Source organism: Drosophila bipectinata, chromosome 2L (genome assembly GCF_030179905.1).
Source record: "Drosophila bipectinata strain 14024-0381.07 chromosome 2L, DbipHiC1v2, whole genome shotgun sequence".
Lineage (NCBI taxonomy): Eukaryota > Metazoa > Arthropoda > Insecta > Diptera > Drosophilidae > Drosophila > Drosophila bipectinata.
Window position 1 is genome coordinate 15,803,373 of NC_091736.1, and position 21,900 is coordinate 15,825,272.

At 38.7% G+C, this 21,900-nt stretch overlaps 7 protein-coding genes and 1 long non-coding RNA gene across 13 annotated transcripts; 7 read left to right on the forward strand and 1 right to left on the reverse strand.

Moving 5' to 3' along the window:
• Nucleotides 1-191: 191 nt before the first annotated feature.
• On the reverse strand, nucleotides 192-6,489 carry LOC108126033 (uncharacterized). Of its 4 annotated transcripts, none has more exons than XR_011442159.1 (6): nucleotides 5,729-5,761; nucleotides 4,632-4,755; nucleotides 2,447-4,565; nucleotides 1,498-2,378; nucleotides 552-1,429; nucleotides 192-483 (listed from the first exon to the last, which is right to left on the reverse strand). It is a non-coding gene; the product is annotated as an uncharacterized lncRNA (long non-coding RNA). The 4 variants fall into 4 exon arrangements; XR_011442160.1 differs by lacking the exon at nucleotides 5,729-5,761 and adding an exon at nucleotides 5,470-5,488 and having other exon boundaries at nucleotides 4,632-4,751; XR_011442158.1 differs by lacking the exon at nucleotides 5,729-5,761 and adding an exon at nucleotides 5,470-5,484.
• A 1,556-nt stretch (nucleotides 6,490-8,045) lies between these two features.
• Nucleotides 8,046-15,031, forward strand: LOC138925922 (uncharacterized). 2 transcript variants are annotated; one of them, XM_070277616.1, is made up of 3 exons: nucleotides 8,046-10,664; nucleotides 10,729-10,943; nucleotides 14,985-15,031. In XM_070277616.1, exon 1 carries the CDS (start codon nucleotides 9,082-9,084, stop codon nucleotides 10,522-10,524), a length of 1,443 nt encoding a protein of 480 aa, XP_070133717.1. In that variant the 5' UTR covers nucleotides 8,046-9,081; the 3' UTR covers nucleotides 10,525-10,664; nucleotides 10,729-10,943; nucleotides 14,985-15,031. The 2 variants fall into 2 exon arrangements, with proteins under 2 accessions (XP_070133717.1, XP_070133716.1); XM_070277615.1 differs by having other exon boundaries at nucleotides 8,046-10,943.
• LOC108126028 (protease inhibitor) lies at nucleotides 14,980-15,977 on the forward strand. Of its 2 annotated transcripts, none has more exons than XM_070277617.1 (2): nucleotides 14,980-15,032; nucleotides 15,643-15,977. In XM_070277617.1, exons 1-2 carry the CDS (start codon nucleotides 15,017-15,019, stop codon nucleotides 15,825-15,827), a joined length of 201 nt encoding a protein of 66 aa, XP_070133718.1. In that variant the 5' UTR covers nucleotides 14,980-15,016; the 3' UTR covers nucleotides 15,828-15,977. The 2 variants fall into 2 exon arrangements, with proteins under 2 accessions (XP_070133718.1, XP_017097939.2); XM_017242450.3 differs by lacking the exon at nucleotides 14,980-15,032 and adding an exon at nucleotides 15,235-15,511.
• A 287-nt stretch (nucleotides 15,978-16,264) lies between these two features.
• LOC108125871 (fused toxin protein) lies at nucleotides 16,265-17,345 on the forward strand. Its single transcript, XM_017242215.3, has one exon. The coding sequence runs from the start codon at nucleotides 16,823-16,825 to the stop codon at nucleotides 17,234-17,236; it is 414 nt and encodes a 137-aa protein (XP_017097704.2). The 5' UTR covers nucleotides 16,265-16,822; the 3' UTR covers nucleotides 17,237-17,345.
• Nucleotides 17,346-17,442: 97 nt separating this feature from the next.
• Nucleotides 17,443-17,911, forward strand: LOC108125863 (male accessory gland serine protease inhibitor-like). Its single transcript, XM_017242206.3, has 2 exons — nucleotides 17,443-17,592; nucleotides 17,656-17,911. The coding sequence occupies exons 1-2, from the start codon at nucleotides 17,526-17,528 to the stop codon at nucleotides 17,835-17,837; spliced, it is 249 nt and encodes an 82-aa protein (XP_017097695.1). The 5' UTR covers nucleotides 17,443-17,525; the 3' UTR covers nucleotides 17,838-17,911.
• A 2,054-nt stretch (nucleotides 17,912-19,965) lies between these two features.
• Nucleotides 19,966-20,633, forward strand: LOC108126017 (male accessory gland serine protease inhibitor-like). The gene is made up of 2 exons (XM_017242423.3): nucleotides 19,966-20,115; nucleotides 20,181-20,633. Exons 1-2 carry the CDS (start codon nucleotides 20,049-20,051, stop codon nucleotides 20,357-20,359), a joined length of 246 nt encoding a protein of 81 aa, XP_017097912.2. The 5' UTR covers nucleotides 19,966-20,048; the 3' UTR covers nucleotides 20,360-20,633.
• On the forward strand, nucleotides 20,599-20,966 carry LOC108126015 (male accessory gland serine protease inhibitor-like). The gene is made up of 2 exons (XM_017242422.3): nucleotides 20,599-20,689; nucleotides 20,748-20,966. Exons 1-2 carry the CDS (start codon nucleotides 20,623-20,625, stop codon nucleotides 20,927-20,929), a joined length of 249 nt encoding a protein of 82 aa, XP_017097911.2. The 5' UTR covers nucleotides 20,599-20,622; the 3' UTR covers nucleotides 20,930-20,966.
• A 129-nt stretch (nucleotides 20,967-21,095) lies between these two features.
• On the forward strand, nucleotides 21,096-21,572 carry LOC108126018 (kunitz-like toxin PcKuz3). Its single transcript, XM_017242424.3, has 2 exons — nucleotides 21,096-21,220; nucleotides 21,293-21,572. Exons 1-2 carry the CDS (start codon nucleotides 21,154-21,156, stop codon nucleotides 21,469-21,471), a joined length of 246 nt encoding a protein of 81 aa, XP_017097913.2. The 5' UTR covers nucleotides 21,096-21,153; the 3' UTR covers nucleotides 21,472-21,572.
• The last annotated feature ends 328 nt before the right edge of the window (nucleotides 21,573-21,900 follow it).

The window sequence follows — 21,900 nt, forward strand, 5'->3', positions numbered from 1 at the left end:
CAAGAATATATATACTTTATAGGGTCGGAGATGTCTCCTTCACTGCGTTGCACACTTTTGACCAAAATTATAATACCCTCTGCAAGGGTATAAAAACTAGCAACCTCCAAGAACTTTCAAGAGCTCAGAAAAATTTTAACTAAGCTTGAATCTAATTGGGTCGCGATATTTAAAGAAAATGTAATAAGAAGTTTGTTTTAAATAAATTTATTATTAAACCGATTTGTTAGGCTTACGCTTCTATCCAGTTACGGACTGTTATGATTTTATAATCGGTACTCCTAAAGTAGAAGATGTCCTTCTTAGGTTGTGGCCCCAAAATCTCCTATAACTTGGGCTGTTTTTTGTCTGATGGACTTTTTTAAGATGGATAACCTATCTTCTTCCGGTTTTCAGCCTCTCTTTCTCTTTCAGCTCTCTCCCATTCGATTGTTCCCAAGCATTGTTCAGATGATGCAAAACAACTTCCGAGAGGGTAGAATTCTGAAAGAGGTTTTTATTACTCCAAAATTTGTACTACTTTGATGAAATTTTATAAACTATTTTCTTACCTCCAAAACGACTAAAAGCAGTGGTCATGAAGCCAGAAACTAATACCAAAATGAATAGCACCTTCATTATTTTATTATTTCAAGAGCTTTCAAGAAGCTGAACAAAGTTTCAACTAAACTTGGGTATTTCTGGGCCACGATATTTAAAGTAAATTTTTTCTACAGTTTTGTTTTTTTTTTTATTAATTTCTAACTGATTTATTACGCTTACGCAACTATCGTATTCCGACTGTAAAATTTCTATACGGGTTGTATACGGTACTCTTAAAGCATTACTTTTTAAAGGGCGTGTAGTTTCTAAAAACCGAATTTTAAAATTTATACTTTCTATTTTGTTTCAGTATATTTTTATCTTTTCAAATATTTAGCCCAAGCTTAAAAGTTCTCATGAATTTTTCAGAAACGCATAACCACTTTCCTGAAGGGTAGAATTCTGAATTAGGTAATCCAAATGTGTATTAATTTGATAAAATATAAAAGACCAAAAAAAACTAGCACCCTCCAAGAACTTTCAAGAACTCAGAAAAATTTAAACTAAGCTTGAATCTAATTGGGTCGCGATATTTAAAGAAAATGTAATAAGAAGTTTGTTTTAAATAAATTTATTATTAAACCGATTTGTTAGGCTTACGCTTCTATCCAGTTACGGACTGTTATGATTTTATAATTGGTTCTCCTAAAGTAGAAGATGTCCTTCTTAGGTTGTGGCCCCAAAATCTCCTATAACTTGGGCTGTTTTTTGTCTGATGGACTTTTTTAAGATGGATAACCTATCTTCTTCCGGTTTTCAGCCTCTCTTTCTCTTTCAGCTCTCTCCCATTCGATTGTTCCCAAGCATTGTTCAGATGATGCAAAACAACTTCCGAGAGGGTAGAATTCTGAAAGAGGTTTTTATTACTCCAAAATTTGTACTACTTTGATGAAATTTTATAAACTATTTTCTTACCTCCAAAACGACTAAAAGCAGTGGTCATGAAGCCAGAAACTAATACCAAAATGAATAGCACCTTCATTATTTTATTATTTCAAGAGCTTTCAAGAAGCTGAACAAAGTTTCAACTAAACTTGGGTATTTCTGGGCCACGATATTTAAAGTAAATTTTTTCTACAGTTTTGTTTTTTTTTTATTAATTTCTAACTGATTTATTACGCTTACGCAACTATCGTATTCCGACTGTAAAATTTCTATACGGGTTGTATACGGTACTCTTAAAGCATTACTTTTTAAAGGGCGTGTAGTTTCTAAAAACCGAATTTTAAAATTTATACTTTCTATTTTGTTTCAGTATATTTTTATCTTTTCAAATATTTAGCCCAAGCTTAAAAGTTCTCATGAATTTTTCAGAAACGCATAACCACTTTCCTGAAGGGTAGAATTCTGAATTAGGTAATCCAAATGTGTATTAATTTGATAAAATATAAAAGACCAAAAAAAACTAGCACCCTCCAAGAACTTTCAAGAACTCAGAAAAATTTAAACTAAGCTTGAATCTAATTGGGCCGCGATATTTAAAGAAAATGTAATAAAAAGTTTGTTCTAAATAAATTTATTATTAAACCAATTTGTTAGGCTTACGCTTCTATCCAGTTACGGACTGTTATGATTTTATAATCGGTACTCCTAAAGTACCATATAAGATGTCCTTATTAGGTTGTGCCCCAAAATCTCCTATAACTTGGGCTGTTTTTTGTCTAATGGACTTTTTTAAGATGGATAACCTATATTCTTCCGGTTTTCAGCCTCTCTTTCTCTTTCAACTCTCTCCCATTCGATTGTTCCCAAGCATTTTTCAGATGATGCCAAACACCTTCCGGGAGGGTAGAATTCTGAAAGAGGTTTTTATTACTCCAAAATTTGTACTACTTTGATGAAATTTTATTAACTATTTTCTTACTTCCAAAACGACTAAAAGCAGTGGTCATGAAGCCAGAAACTAATACCAAAATAAATAGCACCTTCATTATTTTATTATTTCAAGAGCTTTCAAGAAGCTGAACAAAGTTTCAACTAAACTTGGGTATTTCTGGACCACGATATTTAAAGTAAATTTGTTCTACAGTTTGGTTTTTTTTATTGATTTATGTAACTGATTTATTACGCTTACGGAACTATCGTGTTCCGACTGTAAAATTTCTACCATATACGTGTATTAATTTGATAAATAATAAAAGACCAAAATAAGCTAGCATCCTCCAAGAACTTTCAAGAGCTCAGAAAATTTTAAAATAAGCTTGAATCTAATTGGGTCACGATATTTAAAGAAAATTTATTAAAAAGTTTGTTTTAAATAAATTTATTATTAAACCTATTTGTTAGGCTAACGCTCTATCCTGTGGCCCGAAATTCTCCTATAACTTGGGCTGTTTTTATTGGCTAAACAGTTTTTTTTGTTTAAGTTATTATTTAACCAAGTTATTAGGCTTGCGCTTTAATTCAGTTACCGACTGTAATGTTTTTATTCTCGGTACTCCTATTCTGCTATAACATGGCCTGTTTCTCGTTTGGTGGAATTAAACAAAAATTAATTTTTGTTTTTAGCCTCTTCGTCTGCTAAATGTTTATTCCAAAGTTCTGTTCCTATGCATTTCCAACATGCAATATTATAAATTATTAACATACTTCCATATTGACCAAAAGCTACGGGAAATTAAGAAAAACTTTAATTTCATAATTTTCGGATAAAATTTTTTTAAATTAATATTTAAAAGTTTTGGAAGTCACATTCATTGCATAGTGTCTTGCAATCCCCATTTAAAACAATTTTATTATATATTAATATAATAACGGGGTAATAATAATATCTATTGAAGCCGGCCCGACAAGGACCTCGTTTTGGGGGCATCTCACAAAGAGTTAGATAAATAACGAATTAATATTATCAAAAGTTATTATTTTTTATAGTTTATCGTATCGCAAGACTTATGATCCTTATCCTCCTTTATTTAGTTAGGGAAATAAATAACACAAGGAGTAAGATTAGTTTCATTTCTTAAGCAAAACTACTTTTTAAAACTGTACCTATATGTCTTAAATATCTTTTGAATGTCCCTGATTTTCTAGAAACTTTGTATTATTGTATTATTAGAAACTATGTATTAATTAAATTGTGGCTGAAAAGTGAGGGACAATTAACAACTGGATGGTGTTTCAATTATTTGAAGCAAATTAAACAGCTAAGTGAATTGTCGCCCCAAACACACGACACAACACCTCACATGTAGGCAATGTTCAATCGAACCCGAAATGTGTGAGCTAATAAATAAATAGCACGGCTATCTGAGAGCCCTCATACCAGTCCTTTGACGTAGGAATCAAGTCCTCAAATCATCATTATCATTACCGTTACATCATCAGCAGTATCATCAGCGATAATTTAATTTGCACTGCCTATTAACACCTGGCATCATGTTTGTTGTCTCTCTCGGCCATATCTTGATTTGGTTCCTCGGCATTTTGGCCCTAATGTGACTCTAATTACCGCTTTTGCCCACAGCCTCTCGTGACACTCAGACAGCCATCTGCAGGACCTTTCTCATCCTTGCACAATGCAATTTTAATGAGCCCGAGACCCACAAGATGCCATACCATCACATAATATTAACTGTCTACGGACAATATTAGCCTGTCCCTGACATTACAATTTATTATGCAAATTTTGCAGTTTATCGCTCAGCTCACTTGCGACACATGTAATTTGGGAATATGTGTTTTTCACTTACTAATTGAGGGTTTATTATACTCTTAGTAGAGATTTCTTTAGGCAAATCAAAAAGCAAAGGAAAAGCTGATTGAAAAATCTGATTAACCTTTATATGAACGCTACATCAAATATTATTCCTTGCACTTTTTCTCACAAAGTTCTTTGTTTAGAAAACGATTTTCATTGCCCCAACACCCACCGTAAATAAATTTCAAACATTCGTTTCTGTCGGGATGATAGGTAAAGCTCGGTATATAGGCTAAACACATTGTAAAACCATTTCCACTTTTGGCAGGCTGAAGACCGCAGATGGCTGAAATATAAGTAACATTTATGAGTTTACTTGATTTATTTCAAGTTAAGGAAGTTTAACACTTACGATCCTTTAATCCCAGAGCAAGGCCAACAATGACCAATAATAAAAATAATAGAACAAAAGGCTTCATTTTCACAAACTGTCTGTCTTAAGCAGTTTTCCAAAACTAACAAGAAAGAAAAGCTAACTTCGGGCGGAGCCGAAGTTGATATACCCTTGCAGTTAAAACCGAATATATATCGCAAACATCGGATACAGTTAGCCGATCCTTATGATTAGATCATAATAAAACCAATTAACTTAAACAAAAAATCTATAAAAAAGTCCCAAGCTTCTATCTTCAAATATACGAAAGTTGATATTTCTACCAAATACTATTTCGAATCGTTCAGTTATATGGCAGCTATAGGATATAGTCGGCCGATCCTAATGAAATTTAGTACGTTGGATCAAAAGACCAAAAATATGATCTGTACTAAATTCCAGCTTTCTATCTTCAAAAACACGAAAGTTGGGTCATTTTCGATCGTTCAGTTATATGGCAGCTATAGGATATAGTCGACCGATCCTTATGAAATTTGGCATGTCGTAATGTTTTGCTAAACATTTACAGCTCTTGTGTCAAATTTGAACTCTCTAACTCTAAAAACACCAAAGTTATACCATTTCCGATCAATCAGTTATATGGCAGCTATAGGATATAGTCGGCCGATCCGGGCCGTTCTGACTTATATACTGCGTGCAAAGGAAAGAAGATGTGTGCAAAGTTTCAAGACGATAGCTTTAAAACTGAGAGACTAGTTCGCGTAGAAACAGACTGACAGACGGACAGACGGACCGACGGACAGACGGACATGCTTATATTAACTCAGGAGGTGATCCTGATCAAGAATATATATACTTTATAGGGTCGGAGATGTCTCCTTCACTGCGTTGCACACTTGGACAAAATTATAATACCCTCTGCAAGGGTATAAAAATAAGAAATTCAAACTTCGGGATTATAAGGTTTTGTACAGTTTTGCTTTGAAAGTCAGTTTTTGATTAAATTATTACGGTTACGGAACTGTAACCGTACGGTTACCGATACGGTTATCGGTATCCGAGTGTAAAATCTTGATACTTGGTATGTATCAAGATTCCTAAAGAACGAGGCGTACTCTTTAAGATCCGGGAAGGTTCTGCTATGTGATCAGAAAATAGATTGAATCGTACCCTGTTACTTACTTTTCCCGCCAATTTGGTGAATGTGGTTATCTGAATTGGTTGTACAAAAATAAAAAGAAAAAACCAAAGTTTAAAAAAAATAAAACAGAAGTGTATTTTTTATTTTCACTTATTTACCGAACAAACAAAAAATCAAGAAAATCTGAGTTATTGCCATGTCAAGTTTTGAGTTAAAGGTTTGTTTTGAACAAACCTTGCCTCCTGAGTCTTGAACAAAAAACTCTCTTTTTAAAATATTTACAACATTTTTTTAAGGACTTGATTTATTACCCTTTAAGTGTAAGCTACATCAAATATTATTCCTTGCACTTTTTCTCACAAAGTTCTTTGTTTGGAAAACGATTTTCATTGCCGTCACACCCACCGTAAAAAAATTCCGAACATTCGTTTCTTTCGGGATGATAGGTAAAGCTCGGTATATAGGCTGAACATCTTGAAATAACATCTGAAATACCAGGCTGAAGACCGCAGATAGCTGAAATATATGTCACATTTATAAGTTTATTTGATTTATTTCAAGTTAAAGAAGTTTAAAACGTACGATCCTTTAATCCCAGAGCAAGGCCAATAATGACCAATAATAAAAAGAATAGAACAAAAGGCTTCATTTTTACGAACGGTCTGTCTTGAGCAGTTTTCCAAAACTAAAAATTATAAATTCAAATTTGGGACTATAAGGTTTTGTACAGTTTGGCTTTGGAAGTCAATTTTTGATTGAAATGTTACGGTTACGCAACTGTAACCGTACGATTACCGATACGGTTATCGGTATCGGTTACGGATGAAATCTTTGATACTTGGTGCTCCTAAGGTATGAGGCGTACTCTTTAAGATCCAGGAAGGTTCTGCTCTGTGACCAGAAAATAGACTTAATCGTACCCTGTTACTTACTTTTCACGCCAATTAGGTGAATGTGGTTATCTGAAATGGTTGTGCAGTTTCTCACCCAAAATATAAAAAAAAACAAAAAAAATTGTATTCAACTGATTCAATTTATATTTATAAATAGGTAAATATTATATTTAGTTGTATATTGTTGAGTTTTTGTGTTTTTGCATTACAATACGAATAAATCAACAATTTCGCTTAGTTAAAATAAATCGCTTTTTGTAAAAAAATAAAAAGAAAAAACCAAAGTTTAAAAAAAAAATAATAATAAGTGTATTTTTTATTTTCACTTATTTAACGAATAAACAAAAAGTCAAGAAAATCTGAGTTATTGCCATGTAAAGTTTTGAGTTAAAGGTTTGTTTTGAACAAATCTTGCCTCCTAAGTCTTGAACAAAAAACTCTCTTTTTAAAATATTTACAACATATTTTTAAGGACTTGATTTATTAACCTTTATTTGTAAGCTACATCAAATGTTATTCCTTGCACTTGTTCTCACAAAGTTCTTTGTTTGAAAAACGATTTTCATTGCCGTTACACCCACCGTAAACAAATTTCGAACATTCGTTTCTGTCGGGATAATAGGTAAAGCTCGGCTTATTGGCTAAACAGAATCCTTCTTTAGCAGGCTGAAGACCGCAGATGGCTGAAATATATGTTACATTTATAAGTTTATTTGATTTATTTCAAGTTCATGAAATTTAACACTTACGATCCTTTAATCCCAGAGCAAGGCCAACAATGACCAATAATAAAAATAATAGAACAACAGGCTTCATTTTCACGAACAGTCTGTCTTAAGCAGTTTTCCAAAACTAAAAATTATAAATTCAAACTTTGGGATTATAAGGTTTTGTACAGTTTGGCTTTGGAAGTCAATTTCTGATTGGATTATTACGGTTACGCAACTGTAACAGTACGGTTACCGATACGGTTATCGGTATCGGTTACAGATAAAATCTTTGATACTTGGTGCTCCTAAAGTATGCGGCGTACTCTTTAAGATCCAGGAAGGTTCTGCTCTGTGACCAGAAAATAGACTTAATCGTACCCTGTTACTCGTGTGTTTTATTTTATTTTTTTATTATATTTATCTCTTTAAATTTTCAAGCCAACCCTCTTAACCCATGAAACCCATTCAAAAGAGGCTGAACACTTTTCGAGATGGTAGAATTTTGAACTAGGTAATCCATAAGTGTATTAATTTGATAAAATAGGGAAACTAGGTATTTACATTCATAAAGAAAACCAAAAAGACTTACCTTAATAACCTTACCTTCATAATCTTATTGTCTCAGGAACGTTCAAAAGCTGAGAAAACTTTAATCTTTCTGGGTCGCGATGTTTAAAGTACAGTATGTGAAAGTTTTTTTTTTGTTTAATTTATTATTTAACCGATTTAATAGGCTTACGCTTCTATTCAGTTAACGACTGTAATGTTTTTAATCTCGGTACTCCTAAAGTATACGCTGTTCTACTTAGCTTGCATAAAGGTTCTGCTCTGCGGCCCGAAAATCTGCTATAACGTGGACTGCCTCTTCTGCTGCTAAATGTTTATTCCAAAGTTTAATATATTATAAATTATTGAAATACTTCCATATTGACCAAAAACTAGGGAATATTAAAAGAAACTTTAATTTTATTATTTTCGGATAAAATTTTTTAAAAGTCAAATTTGAAAATTTTTGAAATCACATTCATTGCATTGTGGCTTTCAATCCTTATTTAAAACAATAATATTTTATTTGCCCTTACATCCGCTGTATATAAAAGTCTCGCCCTTTTTTAATGCGTGGTTGAAGCCGGCCCGACAAGGAGCCTTTATTTAGTTAGGGAAATAAATACCACAAGGAGTAAGATTAGTTTAATTTCTTAAGAAAAACTACTTTTTAAAACTTTACCTATGTGTCTTAAATATCTTTTGAATGTTCCTGACTTTCTAGAAACTGTATTATTCAAAATTTTTTTTTGTACAAACCTTGCCTCCTGAATCTTGCACCAAAAACCCTCTTTTTAAGTCTTTTGGCCGTCAGCCAACGGGTACAACAGGGGGACCTACGCGCAAGCAATTGCGTGCCGTAACTGTGTACACCGCTGGTAGTGCGACTACACTCTCCACGTGAGGGCGGCTGGTAACAGGTCCCGGTAAGGTCATGTCTCTGCCGAGGATGCTGGCTAATGGTAGTCGGGCGGGGAGAAGAACACTCCCTTCCTTAAATTACCCCAATCCAAGGTGGAACAGCATATGCCGAAGGATGCGTGTCCGAGGGGGGGCTCGGACGCTAATATGCGAACTCTGGGGGACAGGCCGACCTCCCAGTTTTAACCAGGCTTATCGTGACAAGCGGGCTATGTCATGATGGACGAACCCCTTCCCGCCTACTCGTGGGACCAAATATGAACACTTTACCTAATAACAAAAACCAAAGCGGAGAGCGGAACTCCCTAAAAAAGACCGGAAATGGGGCCAACGGCCCGTCAAACTCCAAGGCCCTCAAAAGCCAAGGAGTTGCTGAGATGGAGAAGTCCCCCACAGAGGGACAACATCTGGAGGCGGGACGCGCCGGTGCGGTGGAGGTTGCCAAGGCAACTTCTTCCAAAGCGGGGCTAGCTATGGGACCACCGAACGGTGTGGAGAGGAAGACCCCAGGGTCAACCTCTAAACCAACCGGCGGTGCCCCAAAGGCGAACCCTGGTCCGGAAGCGTCTCACTCGACGCAGCGTAAAGGATCCTACAAGGACAGAAGAAGAGCAGCCTTCATTCTGATGAGGGCGGACCCATCGGCCGAAGCCAACCCGGACCAGGCCGAGATTATTAAGTGGGCAAGGGAAATCCTACCCGACTTCAATCCGGAAAAGGCGGGAGAAAGGCTGGATCCGAAGAGACGTACTGGGTCAGACCCTGCCAAGGAGGCCGCGCAAAGCGCGAAGAGGCAGAGGTCCACAGAGGGAGAAGCCCCCCAGGCCAAGAAGAGGAAGGCCCAGCCGCAGCCGCCCAACCGCTCGTTCGCTGAGGTGACGAAGGGAAGAACCCTAATTGGAGTCCTGGACAAGGGCTCCAAGGATGGGCTCATCCCCAAGGAACTCTGGCGACGAGTGGTAAACGAGTTGCATGGGCGCTTCGTGGAGGAGATGCTGCGAAGTGGAGGACCCCCACCTGAATGCGAAGACGCAGGATGGTACCAGGGTAGCGTCAAGGTGATTGCTTGCCAAGACGCGCGATCGGTGGAAACCTACAAGCGGATGATTGCATCGCTTGGAGAGGTCTACCCTGGAGCTAAGCTGGTGGCGGTTGACTGGGACGAGATCCCCAGCAAACCGAGGGCGCGAGTGTGGCTCACAGAAAAGCCAGCCGACCCTAAGACCATCCTGACCATGCTTAGGATGTGCAACCCGACGCTCCCCACGGCGGACTGGAGAGTCGCCAAGGTCGAGGAGGCGGTGGGATTGCGGAGGCAGGTCGTCCTCACACTAAACGAGGAGACCGTAAAAGCCCTGGAGAGGACGGAGCACCGGCTTAAATACGGATTCGAGCATGTCTCGGTCCGTATATATAAATCTGATGCGAAGGCCAAGCCAGGAGGTATTGGTCTGGAGGCAGACACGCAAGAGCCAGACTTGGAGGAGCCGACCGAAGAGGGGCACCCGGAGGAAATGTCGGATGAGGAGGAGGACATTCTAGAAGGGTACACCTCGGAGGAGAGCGACTTGGCAAGGGCGCTTGGTGGTGTCGGAATGGAGGACTCTCTGCTGGGCTTCGAGACGGAGGCAGAGATAACTGTGGTGGAGGTTTGTAAGGATGTCCCTGACGATCTTACAAATAAACCTCCACCACAGTAAAGCAGCGTCAGCTGCCCTCCTTCTCCACCTCGCCGAGAGTGGAGCAGATGTGGCCCTCATCCAGGAACCCTGGATCCTAGGAGACAGGATTCTTGGGCTGGGGGCGTCGGAGTTCAGGCTCTGCAAAGCCAACACTACAGGTAAAAGGCGAGCCTGCATCCTCGCAAAAAAGAACCTTAACCTCTTTTTGCTACCCAATTTCAGCAATGAAGACCACGTAGCCGCAGCCGTAGAGAGCCCAAATGGCCCTCTAAGGATATGTTCGGCGTATATGGGCCACGACCAGGAGGACCTTCCCCCGCACCCGCTGATCAAACAGCTGGTGGAAGACAGCAGGAAGCACAGGATCGACCTGATCATAGGTTGTGATGCTAACGCCCATCATCATCAGTGGGGCAGCACTGACACAAACGAGAGGGGTGAGTCAATCTTCGATTTTATCCTAGGCTCTAATCTTTTGGTGGGTAACAGGGGTACAGAACCCACTTTCATAGTCAAGAACAGAAGAGAAGTACTTGACGTCACTCTTTACTCTGAATCCCTAGCAGACAGGATTGTTAGATGGGGAGTCCTAGAGAAACACTCATTCTCAGACCACCGATACATAGAATTAGTGGTCAATTTCGAGAACTTTAATCGACTAACGGTACGCAACCCGAGAAAAGCGAACTGGGAGTTATATAGAAAGAAGCTAGATAGTTCCTTGGGAAATCCTCCAACAGGGAATGTGGATAGTAGGGCAGCCCTGGATTCCATGGTGGATACGCTCACGGCAGCGTGCGCCAGGGCATTCAATAAAGCTTGTCCCAAAATCAGATCGGGCAAAAGCAAGTCAAAGAAACCACCTTGGTGGTCGCAAACACTTGCGCCTTTTAAAACCAAGGCCCGCAAGGCCTTCAATTTTGCCAGAAAAACAAACTCGGAGGCAGCCTGGGAGTCGTACAAAGCGGACCTTAGGCGATATAATAAAGAGCTTCGCAAGGCAAAAAGAAATGCCTGGGCCGAGTTCTGCACGAACATTCAGGAAACATCAGAGGCCTCTCGACTCAGGAAGGTCCTTGCAACTACTGCACCAAATGTAGGATACATTAAAACCTCAGAGGGCAACTGGACATCGTCCAGCAAAGAAACCCTTGAGGCTCTCATAGAGACACATTTCCCGGGATGCTCTCGAGAAGACGCAACCCTGGAAATACAGACACAGGGGAATAGCCCACCCACCAACAATCCACTTGAATACCTATTGAATGATAGATATCTCAGCTGGGCAATAAATAGCTTCAAGCCCTTCAAATCCCCGGGTCCAGATGGCATTGTACCGGCTCAACTAATTAAAGCCGGTCCCAAACTGAAATCATGGGTCAAGACAGCTTTCTCAGCAATCTTCAGGATGGGCATTGTACCCCAAAGGTGGTTGCGGACGAAAGTCGTATTTATACCCAAGGCAGGAAAACCATCTCACTGCACCCCCAAGGACTTCAGACCAATAAGCCTGTCGTCCTTCCTTCTGAAGACAATGGAGAGACTAATCAGCCTCCATATCAATCTTACTATAAACCCAGATGATATCTCAGGATCACAACATGCGTATAGGAAGGGCCGATCCACGGAAACGGCACTCCACGAAATCACTACTTTTGTCGAGAAGGCACTTAGTGACAAGGAATACGCACTCATTGCTTTTCTAGACATAGAAGGTGCGTTCAACAACATCCTACCAAGCTCGATAACCAATGCGCTGACAGGACTAGGAATAGATAACCAATCCGTACGCCTTATTAAGCAGATCCTGGTAAACAGGACTGTTGAGGCGTCACTAGGAGGAGAATCTATTCATAGATACGTCAGAAGAGGCACCCCGCAAGGAGGCGTACTCTCACCCCTGCTCTGGAACGTGGCGGTTAATAGCCTACTGCGATCCCTTGAAGGGGGTGGTTGCAAAGTTATCGCTTACGCGGATGATGTAGCAATTGCCTTCTCAGGAAAATTTCCCCAGACTCTATGTGACCGCATGACGGATAAACTTAGGGTCCTCTCAACATGGGCAGCTAGAAATGGACTAGGTGTGAACCCATCCAAAACAGAGCTCGTCCTCTTCACCAGGAAGTACAAAATACCAAACTTAAGGCTTCCAAAACTATTAGGAGAAACACTATCTCTTAGCGATAGCGCCAAGTACCTAGGGATTACGCTAGACAGGAAACTGGACTGGAAATTAAACACTATGGATAGAGCCAACAAAGCTGCAATCGCGCTCTATACTTGCAGAAAAGCCATTGGTCTTAAATGGGGAATGTCACCAAAAATAGTAAGATGGCTTTATACAGCGGTCATAAGACCCATCCTCTTCTACGGGGTGGTGGTATGGTGGCCCGCTCTCACCAACTCCACAATCAGGGAGAAGCTTAGGAAAACGCAAAGGATGGCGGAGGTCTGTATCACGGGCAGCCTACGTACCACTCCTACGGACGCACTAGACTTCATACTCGACCTTTTACCAGTAGAGATAATGGGAGTCAAGATGGCCACGCTATCGGCAATCAGGCTACGAGAGACGGGCGCATGGAAAAGGACTGACTACGGACATACCAAGTTAGATCTACACCACTGCACGCCAACGGGGTCTACGGACTACTGCGTACCTGTCGATAATCCCACCTTAAAATACAAGGTCTACATTCCAACAAGGGAGGAATGGGACACACAAATCCCGGGACCAGCCGGTTCCCTCCATATTTACACAGACGGCTCAAAATTAAATGGCCAGGTGGGAGGCGGTTTCCATTGCGAACAGCTGTGTTTAAATGAGTCCTTCAGACTCCCAGACCACTGTAGTGTTTTCCAGGCAGAAATAATAGCTATCGGAGAAGCACTCAAATCCCCAGCACTTATTGGTAATCAGGACACAATCTGTATCTTCTCAGACAGTCAAGCGGCACTCAAAGCCCTTGACGGTCTTTCATCCAACTCCAGGACAGTGAATGACTGTCGCAGATCTCTTAACGAGATGGCAGAGCAGCATGACATACATCTCATATGGGTGCCCGGGCATAGGGACCACGAGGGTAACTGCGCCGCCGACGAACTAGCAAGAGCAGGTACTACCAATCCTCTCCTACCGGAGAAGGAACCAGTAGGTATCCCCTTAGCTACGTGTAGGCTAAAATGCAGGGATCACTTTGACCGCGCAGCACTGCGGAAATGGAGAAACCTCCAAAACTGCAGGAACTCCCGCATGATATGGCCAATCCGATCTAGGAAGAGGTCAATGATGCTCATCGCCCTGAATAGGCAGGACTGTAGTCTGGCGATCAAGGCCATTACGGGACATTGGTTAATAGGAGCACACGCGGCTAGACTAGCGGTGCCTCATTATGACTACTGCAGAAGCTGTGGAGACGAAGAAGAGGAAGAGACAGTCGCACACCTCCTGTGTCAATGCCCTGCGCTGGGGCGCATTCGACTCAAATTCCTGGGCGCAGCAATACTTACAGACCCTACAGACCTCGCGGAGGTCGCTCCACACAGACTCGTAGCCTTCATCCGTAAAGCCGGATGGGACCGCGAGCCGCTTCAAGAAGGATAGAGCACCCTTGGGCACATAAGTAGTGGGAAGGGAGAGGTCCTTTTGTAGGATCCTTGCCTGTGCGGTATCACAAGGAGCCCTAGCGGCTCAAGTGGATGGGGATCAGAAACCGGCCCTCATCGCCGCCTCAACCTAACCAACCTAAGTCTTTTACAACAAATTTGTTGTAAGGACTTGATTTATTAACCTTTATATAAAGCTACATCAAATATTATTCCTTGCACTTGTTCTCACAAACTTCTTTGTTCGAAAAACGATTTTCATTGCCATCACATCCACCGTAAATAAATTCCGAACATTCGTTTCTTTCGGGATGATAGGTAAAGCTCGGTATATAGGCTAAACATCTTGAAATACCATCTCCATCTTTAGCAGGCTGAAGACCGCAGATAGCTGAAATATATGTCACATTTATAAGTTTATTTGATTTATTTCAAGTTAAAGAAGTTTAAAACGTACGATCCTTTAATCCCAGAGCAAGGCCAATAATGACCAATAATAAAGAGAATAGAACAACAGGCTTCATTTTCACGAACTGTCTGTCTTAAGCAGTTTTCCAAAACTAAAAATTAGAAATTCAAATTTGGGACTGTAAGGTTTCTAAAAATATATTTATGTTTTTGTTGCATTAATTTTCGTTTGTATTTAGATTTTAAATGTACATATGCATGTGTTTATTTGATTGTACTTAAGTATTAAATCTCTTCTCGGCCCAGCCTGTCGTATGCGCAATGTAAAAAAATGCGCACTCAAATAAAGTGATTTAATTTTCACTCAATTAACCCATGAATAAAACAAAAAAATAATCATTAAAATACATTGAAATAAAATTTATTTCATATATCATTTAAGTAAAGTATTTTGTTTATTTTAGGCAGTTTTACGAAACTATAGCTCACATCGAATATGGGATATTTACGAGGTAATCTAATTAGATTTTAGTATATGTTAGCTTTTAAAAATTTTACGAATTATTTTCAAAACTTTGTTTTTTGTGTATCATGCGGTAATTAAGCGCCTGAGTAAAAATTTGAGTACAAAGCTTAAGCTGGCTTTGTGGAGAGCAAAATAGGGAAAGAGCGATTTAATTAACACTCAAATTAGAATCTGCTCAAAAACAAATTATAGAACTTTCTGATTTGTTCAGTTCTCACTCGGCTTTATTAACGTTCAGTTATCAGTTTGAATACACATAAGTTCACAAAATGCTATTGAGGTTGACCCAGATTCTGTGCTTCGGGGCACTTTTGCTGCTCGGTGTTATGCAACTGACACAGGCCGTGGCGACACCAAATAACAATAACAACAAGCCCAAGAGCGTGGTTCAGCCTCAGCCTGTAATTTCGACAGGAAATCAGCCAGCACCTCCAACAACCCCAAAGCCACAGAGATTGCAACCAGGTTTGAAAAAAATATAAATTCGATTTGATTTTTTATTGATTCTGAAGAAGAAAGTCAAGTCGGTTTTATAAATATTTCATACTAGATTTCCTGTTTTCTTTTGTATACCTAAAACTTGTTTTTATCCACAGATCCCAAATGCCTGCAGCCCTTGGATCCAGGTCCTTGCCGCATGAGTCTAGAGAGATACTACTATAACAAAGACAAGAAGGCCTGTGAAACTTTCAAGTACGGAGGCTGTCGTGGAAACGACAATCGCTGGGGATTCCGGCAGACCTGTGAGGAGGCCTGTCTTCCAACTAAATCAATAAAATAAGATGTAGTTCAGAATATTCGTATATTATATATTTTTCAAACTCTGGCAGCTTTTAATGCATGAATTAAATTTAATATTTGTTTTGCTAAATATTATATGATATATAGAAAGCAATAAAAAGGCCTTAAAGGAACATGTAATATGCACTTATTTTATAGATTTTTATTTTCCTTATACTTCATATTGATTTATAAAAAATTTATAATGTAAAATATTTTAATTTTCTACCAATATGATTCATAGAAATATTATCAGTATGTTTATTATTTACTTAAAAATATAACAGCATAAACTGGTACCGTTCCACTTCAAGATAATTGAATCCATGAATTAGCAATTTATTGCAAATAACTAAATTATTGGAAGAGTAAACTAAACTAAACAAATATCATACAGTGAGTAATTTTTGTCAGGTGCTGGTCAGTCCAAAAACTGGCATTTGATGATCAAAAATAATTCTGCTTACTGACCTACCTGATGGAGATACGATTTGGATTTAAAAGCGGAACTGGTAGAACAAACAAAACGAAACGCTGAATACAATTTTAGTTAATGGCTAAACGTGATTGGGTTTCTAAAAACAACGGGCTGCGCGGAAACGAGTTGGATTATGATTTTATAGACGTTTCAAAGCATTATGAGTAAGGCGTCAGGCGGTGCGTTGAACTGCATAACGAAGGTTGGATGGGATCTCTGATCGTTGCTTAAATGTTGGCACCGGTAGACTGGTACACTGGTACTGGTGGAATAGAGACGTCAGAGAGCGCCACTGAAGTGATTTACACGCGACGTCGAATCACTTTTGCAAATACGAGCTGGAGAGATACTACGTACGTTGTCGCTCCAATAAAGATAAAAAATGTACACAAAAAGAGGCTAAAACTGTGACAAAAAAGGCTAACGAGTACGTGAGCTGACCAGAGTGAGGGATTGGGTATTTAAGCCTCGCTATTCCATGACACCAACATCATTCGCAGCCACTCCTCGGAATCGAAATGTACTCCAAATATAGTTTCAATTATACGGTGATCGCGGTCCTCCTGTTTGCGGTCGCCATCCAGTCAGCCCCCTCGGATGTGGTGGTCGAGAAGGCAGAGGATCCAGTGCCCGCTGCAGTCCAGCCAGCGGAGGAGCCAAAGCAGGACTTCGTAGTGCCAGAGGACTGTCACCAGCCCAAGGAGACAGGACGTTGCTTCGCCTTGTTCTATCGCTTCGCCTACAATGTGGATACCAAGGCGTGTGAGGAGTTCGTCTATGGCGGCTGTGCCGGAAACAAGAACAACTTCGAGTCCAAGGAGCAGTGCGAAGAGGCCTGTCTGGGTCGATCGGGGGCCAAGCCCCAGCAGCCGTCGGACACCACTACAGAGTCAAGTGCCGATGTGACAACCGAAACAAGCACCAGTGCCTAATTTTAATTAAGTTTGTTTTTTTTAGGCATATATGTTTGTAGTGTTTAGTTCTATTTATGATCCCCGATTTCATCTCAAATACAAACACACATACTTGATTCGCACTCAATGGCTATGCTGTTTGATTAATAATTTCACGAGTACTTGCTAACTTGAACTACAAGTTCATGAGCAAATCGATAAGCTCTGGTGGGTACAGTCGGATCGTATATAATCCGGTGTCAGACCTTCGCTTGGCATTAGTTGTTTCACAGAAGCTGGAAAAGATTTAATTTTCAAAGTCGTCACTATGAAGTTCATCGCTGTCGTCTGTCTTATGTTCGCCCTTTTGGGCCTTAGCCTGGCACTTAAGCATCGTAAGTTTTATAGTCTGCCTAAAATAGTCCTACAAATTCTAATAAAAGTCCTTTATCCTTTAGCTGACTGTGGTCTGCCGCCTGCTTCCGATGGCAATGGTCTTATCAAGTGCGCCGGCTATGTTCCCAGTTTCAGTTACTATCCGGAGGAGAACTCCTGCAAGGACTTTATTTATGGCGGATGCGGTGGCAACAACAATAGGTTCTTTGCAAAGGAGGCTTGCGAGTCCAAGTGCAAGGAATAAACGATTATCCGAAATAACCATTACCCATTATGTGATTAAAAATTTAAAATAAAATTAAAGAATGCAAAACGTTATCAGCAAAGCTTGTGAATTTAAATTCTTACAAAAAATTTGATAATTAAGAGACTCATAGTGAGAATGAGTTGAAAAGTTCTTAGGAGTTCAACAGCAATAGTGGACAAAGTTTCTTCTATTCGATACTTCTATTTACAAATATTATTTAAAGTCAAATTATAAAAAGTTTTTATTTTTAGGTTGTGAAAAAGAAATTGATTGAAACCTTAAATTATTGGGTTTAATCTGGTTTCAAAATACTATGAATTTTAGTGATAAGTGAGTTTTTGAAAGTATTTTTATACCCTTGCAGAGGGTATTATAATTTTGTCCAAATGTGTGCAACGCAGTGAAGGAGTCATCTCCGACCCTATAAAGTATATATATTCTTGATCAGGATCATCTCCTGAGTTGATATGAGCATGTCCGTCTGTCCGTCTGTCCGTCTGTCCGTCTGTCTGTCTGTCCGTCTGTCCGTCTGTCTGTTTCTACGCGAACTAGTCTCTCAGTTTTAAAGCTATCGTCTTGAAACTTTGCACACACCCTTCTTTCCTTTGCACGCAGTATATAAGTCGGAACGGCCCGGATCGGCCGACTATATCCTATAGCTGCCATATAACTGATTGATCGGAAATGGTATAACTTCGGTGTTTTTAGAGTTAGAGAGTTCAAATTTCACATTTCTTATATTTTTGGCAAAATAATACGACATGCCAAATTTCGTAAGGGTCGGCAGACTATATCCTATAGCTGCCATATAACTGAACGATCGGAAATGACCCAACTTTCGTGTTTTTTAAGATAGAAAGCTGGAACTTGGTACAGATTATATTTTTGGTCAGTTTATCCGACCTACCGAATTTCATAACGATTGGCCGACTATATCTTATAGCTGCCATATAACTGAACGATCGGAAATGGTTTTTGGTAGAAATACCAACTTTGGTATGTTTGAAGATAGAAGTTTGGGACTTTTTTTAGATTTTGTATTGTAATAAATTGGATTATATATTCATATTCCCATAAGGAGTGGCCAACTATATCCGATGTTTGCGATATATATCTGGTTTTAACTGCAAGGGTATATACACTTCGGCTCCGCCCGAAGTTAGCTTTCCTTTCTTGTTATTTATACATTTTCAATAAATTGGCATAGCATTTTGAATACATATACAATTATCTGAGCAAGTATATGGTTTAAGCTTTTAAACAAATATTATTACGTATGCCAAAATATTTTTGCCCTTTTATATTTGTTAAATTTCTCTTATATCGAAAAAAGACTTCAATTAAATCAATGTGATTTAAAAGCCATTAGACTTTGTAATTTAATGGCTAAATGAAATAGTCTGTCATTAAAGATAATGGGTTTGAAGAAAAAGCTAGTAAATGATATACTATGACAGGTTGTAATTAAAAGTGCTTTAGAAATGATCTTCTCTGAAATAAGTAATAGAATTTGCATAGAAAACGCTCACAGAATAAATAGATAACACATTGATTTCAAATTGATTGATTTTGTGGATGATATATCTGTTGAGGCATAATTCAAAGCTAAAATGTAAGCCCTGACTTCGAAAGCCATTACAACAGCCCAATGACGTTTCCAATGAGTCACTGTAGAAGTGAAATGAAATGACAATATCGTTACAATGTTTTTGTTATTGAGTAATTAGTCTGGGTGGTTTTGCCCTCCTTATCGATGGAGAATCTATCCATAAACAATCCATAGTTTCAACACCTTTTGACACGCTTTGTTTGTCGGGCTCATTGTTTCTGAAATACGAATACATCGGTATATAATAATTATAATGTGTGGGGTACTACACATGGAGGGGCTTTCCCTTTCCGGCCGACTGGTAAACAAAAACATATAGACTCTCTGCTCGGTTCTGGGAACAGGTCGAGTGCAAACAAGCTGACGAAGTAAACAGACATTTGAATGGGACACCGGCATTAAAAAAAAGTATTTACATAAATCGGCGTTAAATTTGTGGAGATTTCCCAGCAAATTTTAAAGTTGGTTATTAAAGTCAATAAGTTCGGCGAAAAGCAGCAAGCCTATTCATATGGATGTCTATAAAATCACCCTCCCAGGTGGGCTAGGCTTAGTTTACTTTTGTCATTTGCCCGCTGAGGTTTAGAATAATTTGCACCATGAAGCTGTTGATCTTGCTCGTAGTTTTTGCTGCTTTTGCGACTATCTCGATAGATGCGAAAAATGGTCTGTTTGCTTCACAAGTAATTGTTTATTTAACCTAACGCGTATTTATTTCTCTGAATTTGTAGCTATTTGTGATCTTCCCCACTCCAAAAATGGGGAAATGATTGCCTGTACGGCTTATATACCTAGCTATTCGTATGATTCCAATAGAAACGAATGCGTCAGGTTCGTCTACGGAGGCTGCAAGGGAAATGACAATCGCTTCTTGACCCGGGAAGACTGTGAAGCTCAATGTTTGGATTAATTTAGATTTAAGCTGATTAAATAAATTCTTAAATAAATTAACACAAAAAATCTAAGTTTGTTGTTTAGCTTTTTTGTTAAAATTAAACCGGAACTCTTGTAATCTTGTAAGTTTCTCAACGGAAACAAAAAAATGTTTAACATCATGACCTAATTTTTCACGGACTTGAAGATAAGCTGAGAGCCTATAAATGCCGAAATTTTCTATATTAATGTTAGTTTATTTTCCAACTTGAAGCTTTAAGTTCAAAATAATATTTCAATATGAAACTTTACATATTTTTCGCGGTGCTTGCGGCCGTTTTAAAGATTTCTTGTGCTTTGAAAGATGGTTTGTTTAATATTTTTATGTTTTTAGCTTAAAATTAAAAAAAAAAAATATTTTTTAGGGATCTGTGGTCAACTTCATTCTAAGAATGGCGATGGTAACATTTCCTGTGAGGCTTATTTTCCAAGCTATTCGTATGATTCTGCCAAAAACGAATGTGTCTATTTTATTTACGGAGGCTGTGGAGGAAACGAAAACCGATTTGGCTCTAAAGATGCATGTGAGCAAAAATGTTTGGAATAAAATAAAATAATATACAACTATATAATCTGTGTATTTGATTCAATGATACAAAATTATTACGGTCGGTGAGTCGGGTACTGCGTCATTATAAAAATCCCCGAACAGTTCCCTGTTGCTCTTCCAACAATGCAAGTTTTTCGCTTTAAATATCGCTGCCCTGACGGCTTTAACTTTAGTTTATATTTTTTCTAGCTAGCTGAAAGAACATAAATATTAATTTTATTATGAAGGTGTTGATCTTTTTGGCCGCAATTTTTGCTCTTCTGGGTACTTCTTTGGCCCTTAAAAATGGTTTGTTATATGGTTTGTCCCACTTGAAACATGACAAAAATATTAATTAATTTATTTATTTAAAATCAATAGAAATATGCGGGTTACCCCATTCCCGAAACGGTGACTTAATCTCCTGTGAAGCCTACATTCCCAGCTGGACCTACAATTCTTCCAGCAATGAATGCATTAAATTCATTTACGGAGGTTGCCGAGGCAATGACAATCGTTTTGACACCAAACAAGCTTGTGAGGAAAAGTGTTTGGAATGAAAAATATAACTAAACCGGCATAAACAAGCAAAATAATAAATATACATTTTGTATTGGCTTTTATTAAAAATAAAATAACAAGAGAGTTATTTGAGCTCGTATTTAAATTTGAGTTTTTAATTTGCGGTTTATTTTCTGAACAATATCAAACAAAATTTATAAAATTATATAACTCAGTATTTACATATTATATTTCAGTGGAATTATTCTAAACGAAAGAAAGCAATGTATTAGATTATGCAATAGCAGCTGGGGTTTCATTCTCGTCTCTTCTAAAATTGTATTTTTAATTTTTATTAGCTTAGATTTCAGCATTGGGTCACATTTGTATAAAATATACATATATGTATATACAAATACCCGCCTCCCGTTATCGGCAAACTTTCTGCTATATAGACTTCAGGCTCTAATGACATCCCCGATAAGCTC

Excerpts from the sequence above, each read along its gene's own strand:
- LOC108126015 (XM_017242422.3), top strand. The coding sequence starts at position 20,623 with ATGAAACTTTACATATTTTTCGCGGTGCTTGCGGCCGTTTTAAAGATT. Across the intron at positions 20,690-20,747 it reads TTCTTGTGCTTTGAAAGATG|GGATCTGTGGTCAACTTCAT; the intron begins GTTTGTTTAATA and ends AATATTTTTTAG.
- LOC108126028 (XM_017242450.3), top strand. The coding sequence starts at position 15,316 with ATGCTATTGAGGTTGACCCAGATTCTGTGCTTCGGGGCACTTTTGCTG. Across the intron at positions 15,512-15,642 it reads GCCACAGAGATTGCAACCAG|ATCCCAAATGCCTGCAGCCC; the intron begins GTTTGAAAAAAA and ends TTTTATCCACAG.
- LOC138925922 (XM_070277615.1), top strand. The coding sequence starts at position 9,082 with ATGAACACTTTACCTAATAACAAAAACCAAAGCGGAGAGCGGAACTCC.
- LOC108126018 (XM_017242424.3), top strand. The coding sequence starts at position 21,154 with ATGAAGGTGTTGATCTTTTTGGCCGCAATTTTTGCTCTTCTGGGTACT. Across the intron at positions 21,221-21,292 it reads TTCTTTGGCCCTTAAAAATG|AAATATGCGGGTTACCCCAT; the intron begins GTTTGTTATATG and ends TAAAATCAATAG.
- LOC108125871 (XM_017242215.3), top strand. The coding sequence starts at position 16,823 with ATGTACTCCAAATATAGTTTCAATTATACGGTGATCGCGGTCCTCCTG.
- LOC108126017 (XM_017242423.3), top strand. The coding sequence starts at position 20,049 with ATGAAGCTGTTGATCTTGCTCGTAGTTTTTGCTGCTTTTGCGACTATC. Across the intron at positions 20,116-20,180 it reads CTCGATAGATGCGAAAAATG|CTATTTGTGATCTTCCCCAC; the intron begins GTCTGTTTGCTT and ends CTGAATTTGTAG.
- LOC108125863 (XM_017242206.3), top strand. The coding sequence starts at position 17,526 with ATGAAGTTCATCGCTGTCGTCTGTCTTATGTTCGCCCTTTTGGGCCTT. Across the intron at positions 17,593-17,655 it reads TAGCCTGGCACTTAAGCATC|CTGACTGTGGTCTGCCGCCT; the intron begins GTAAGTTTTATA and ends TTTATCCTTTAG.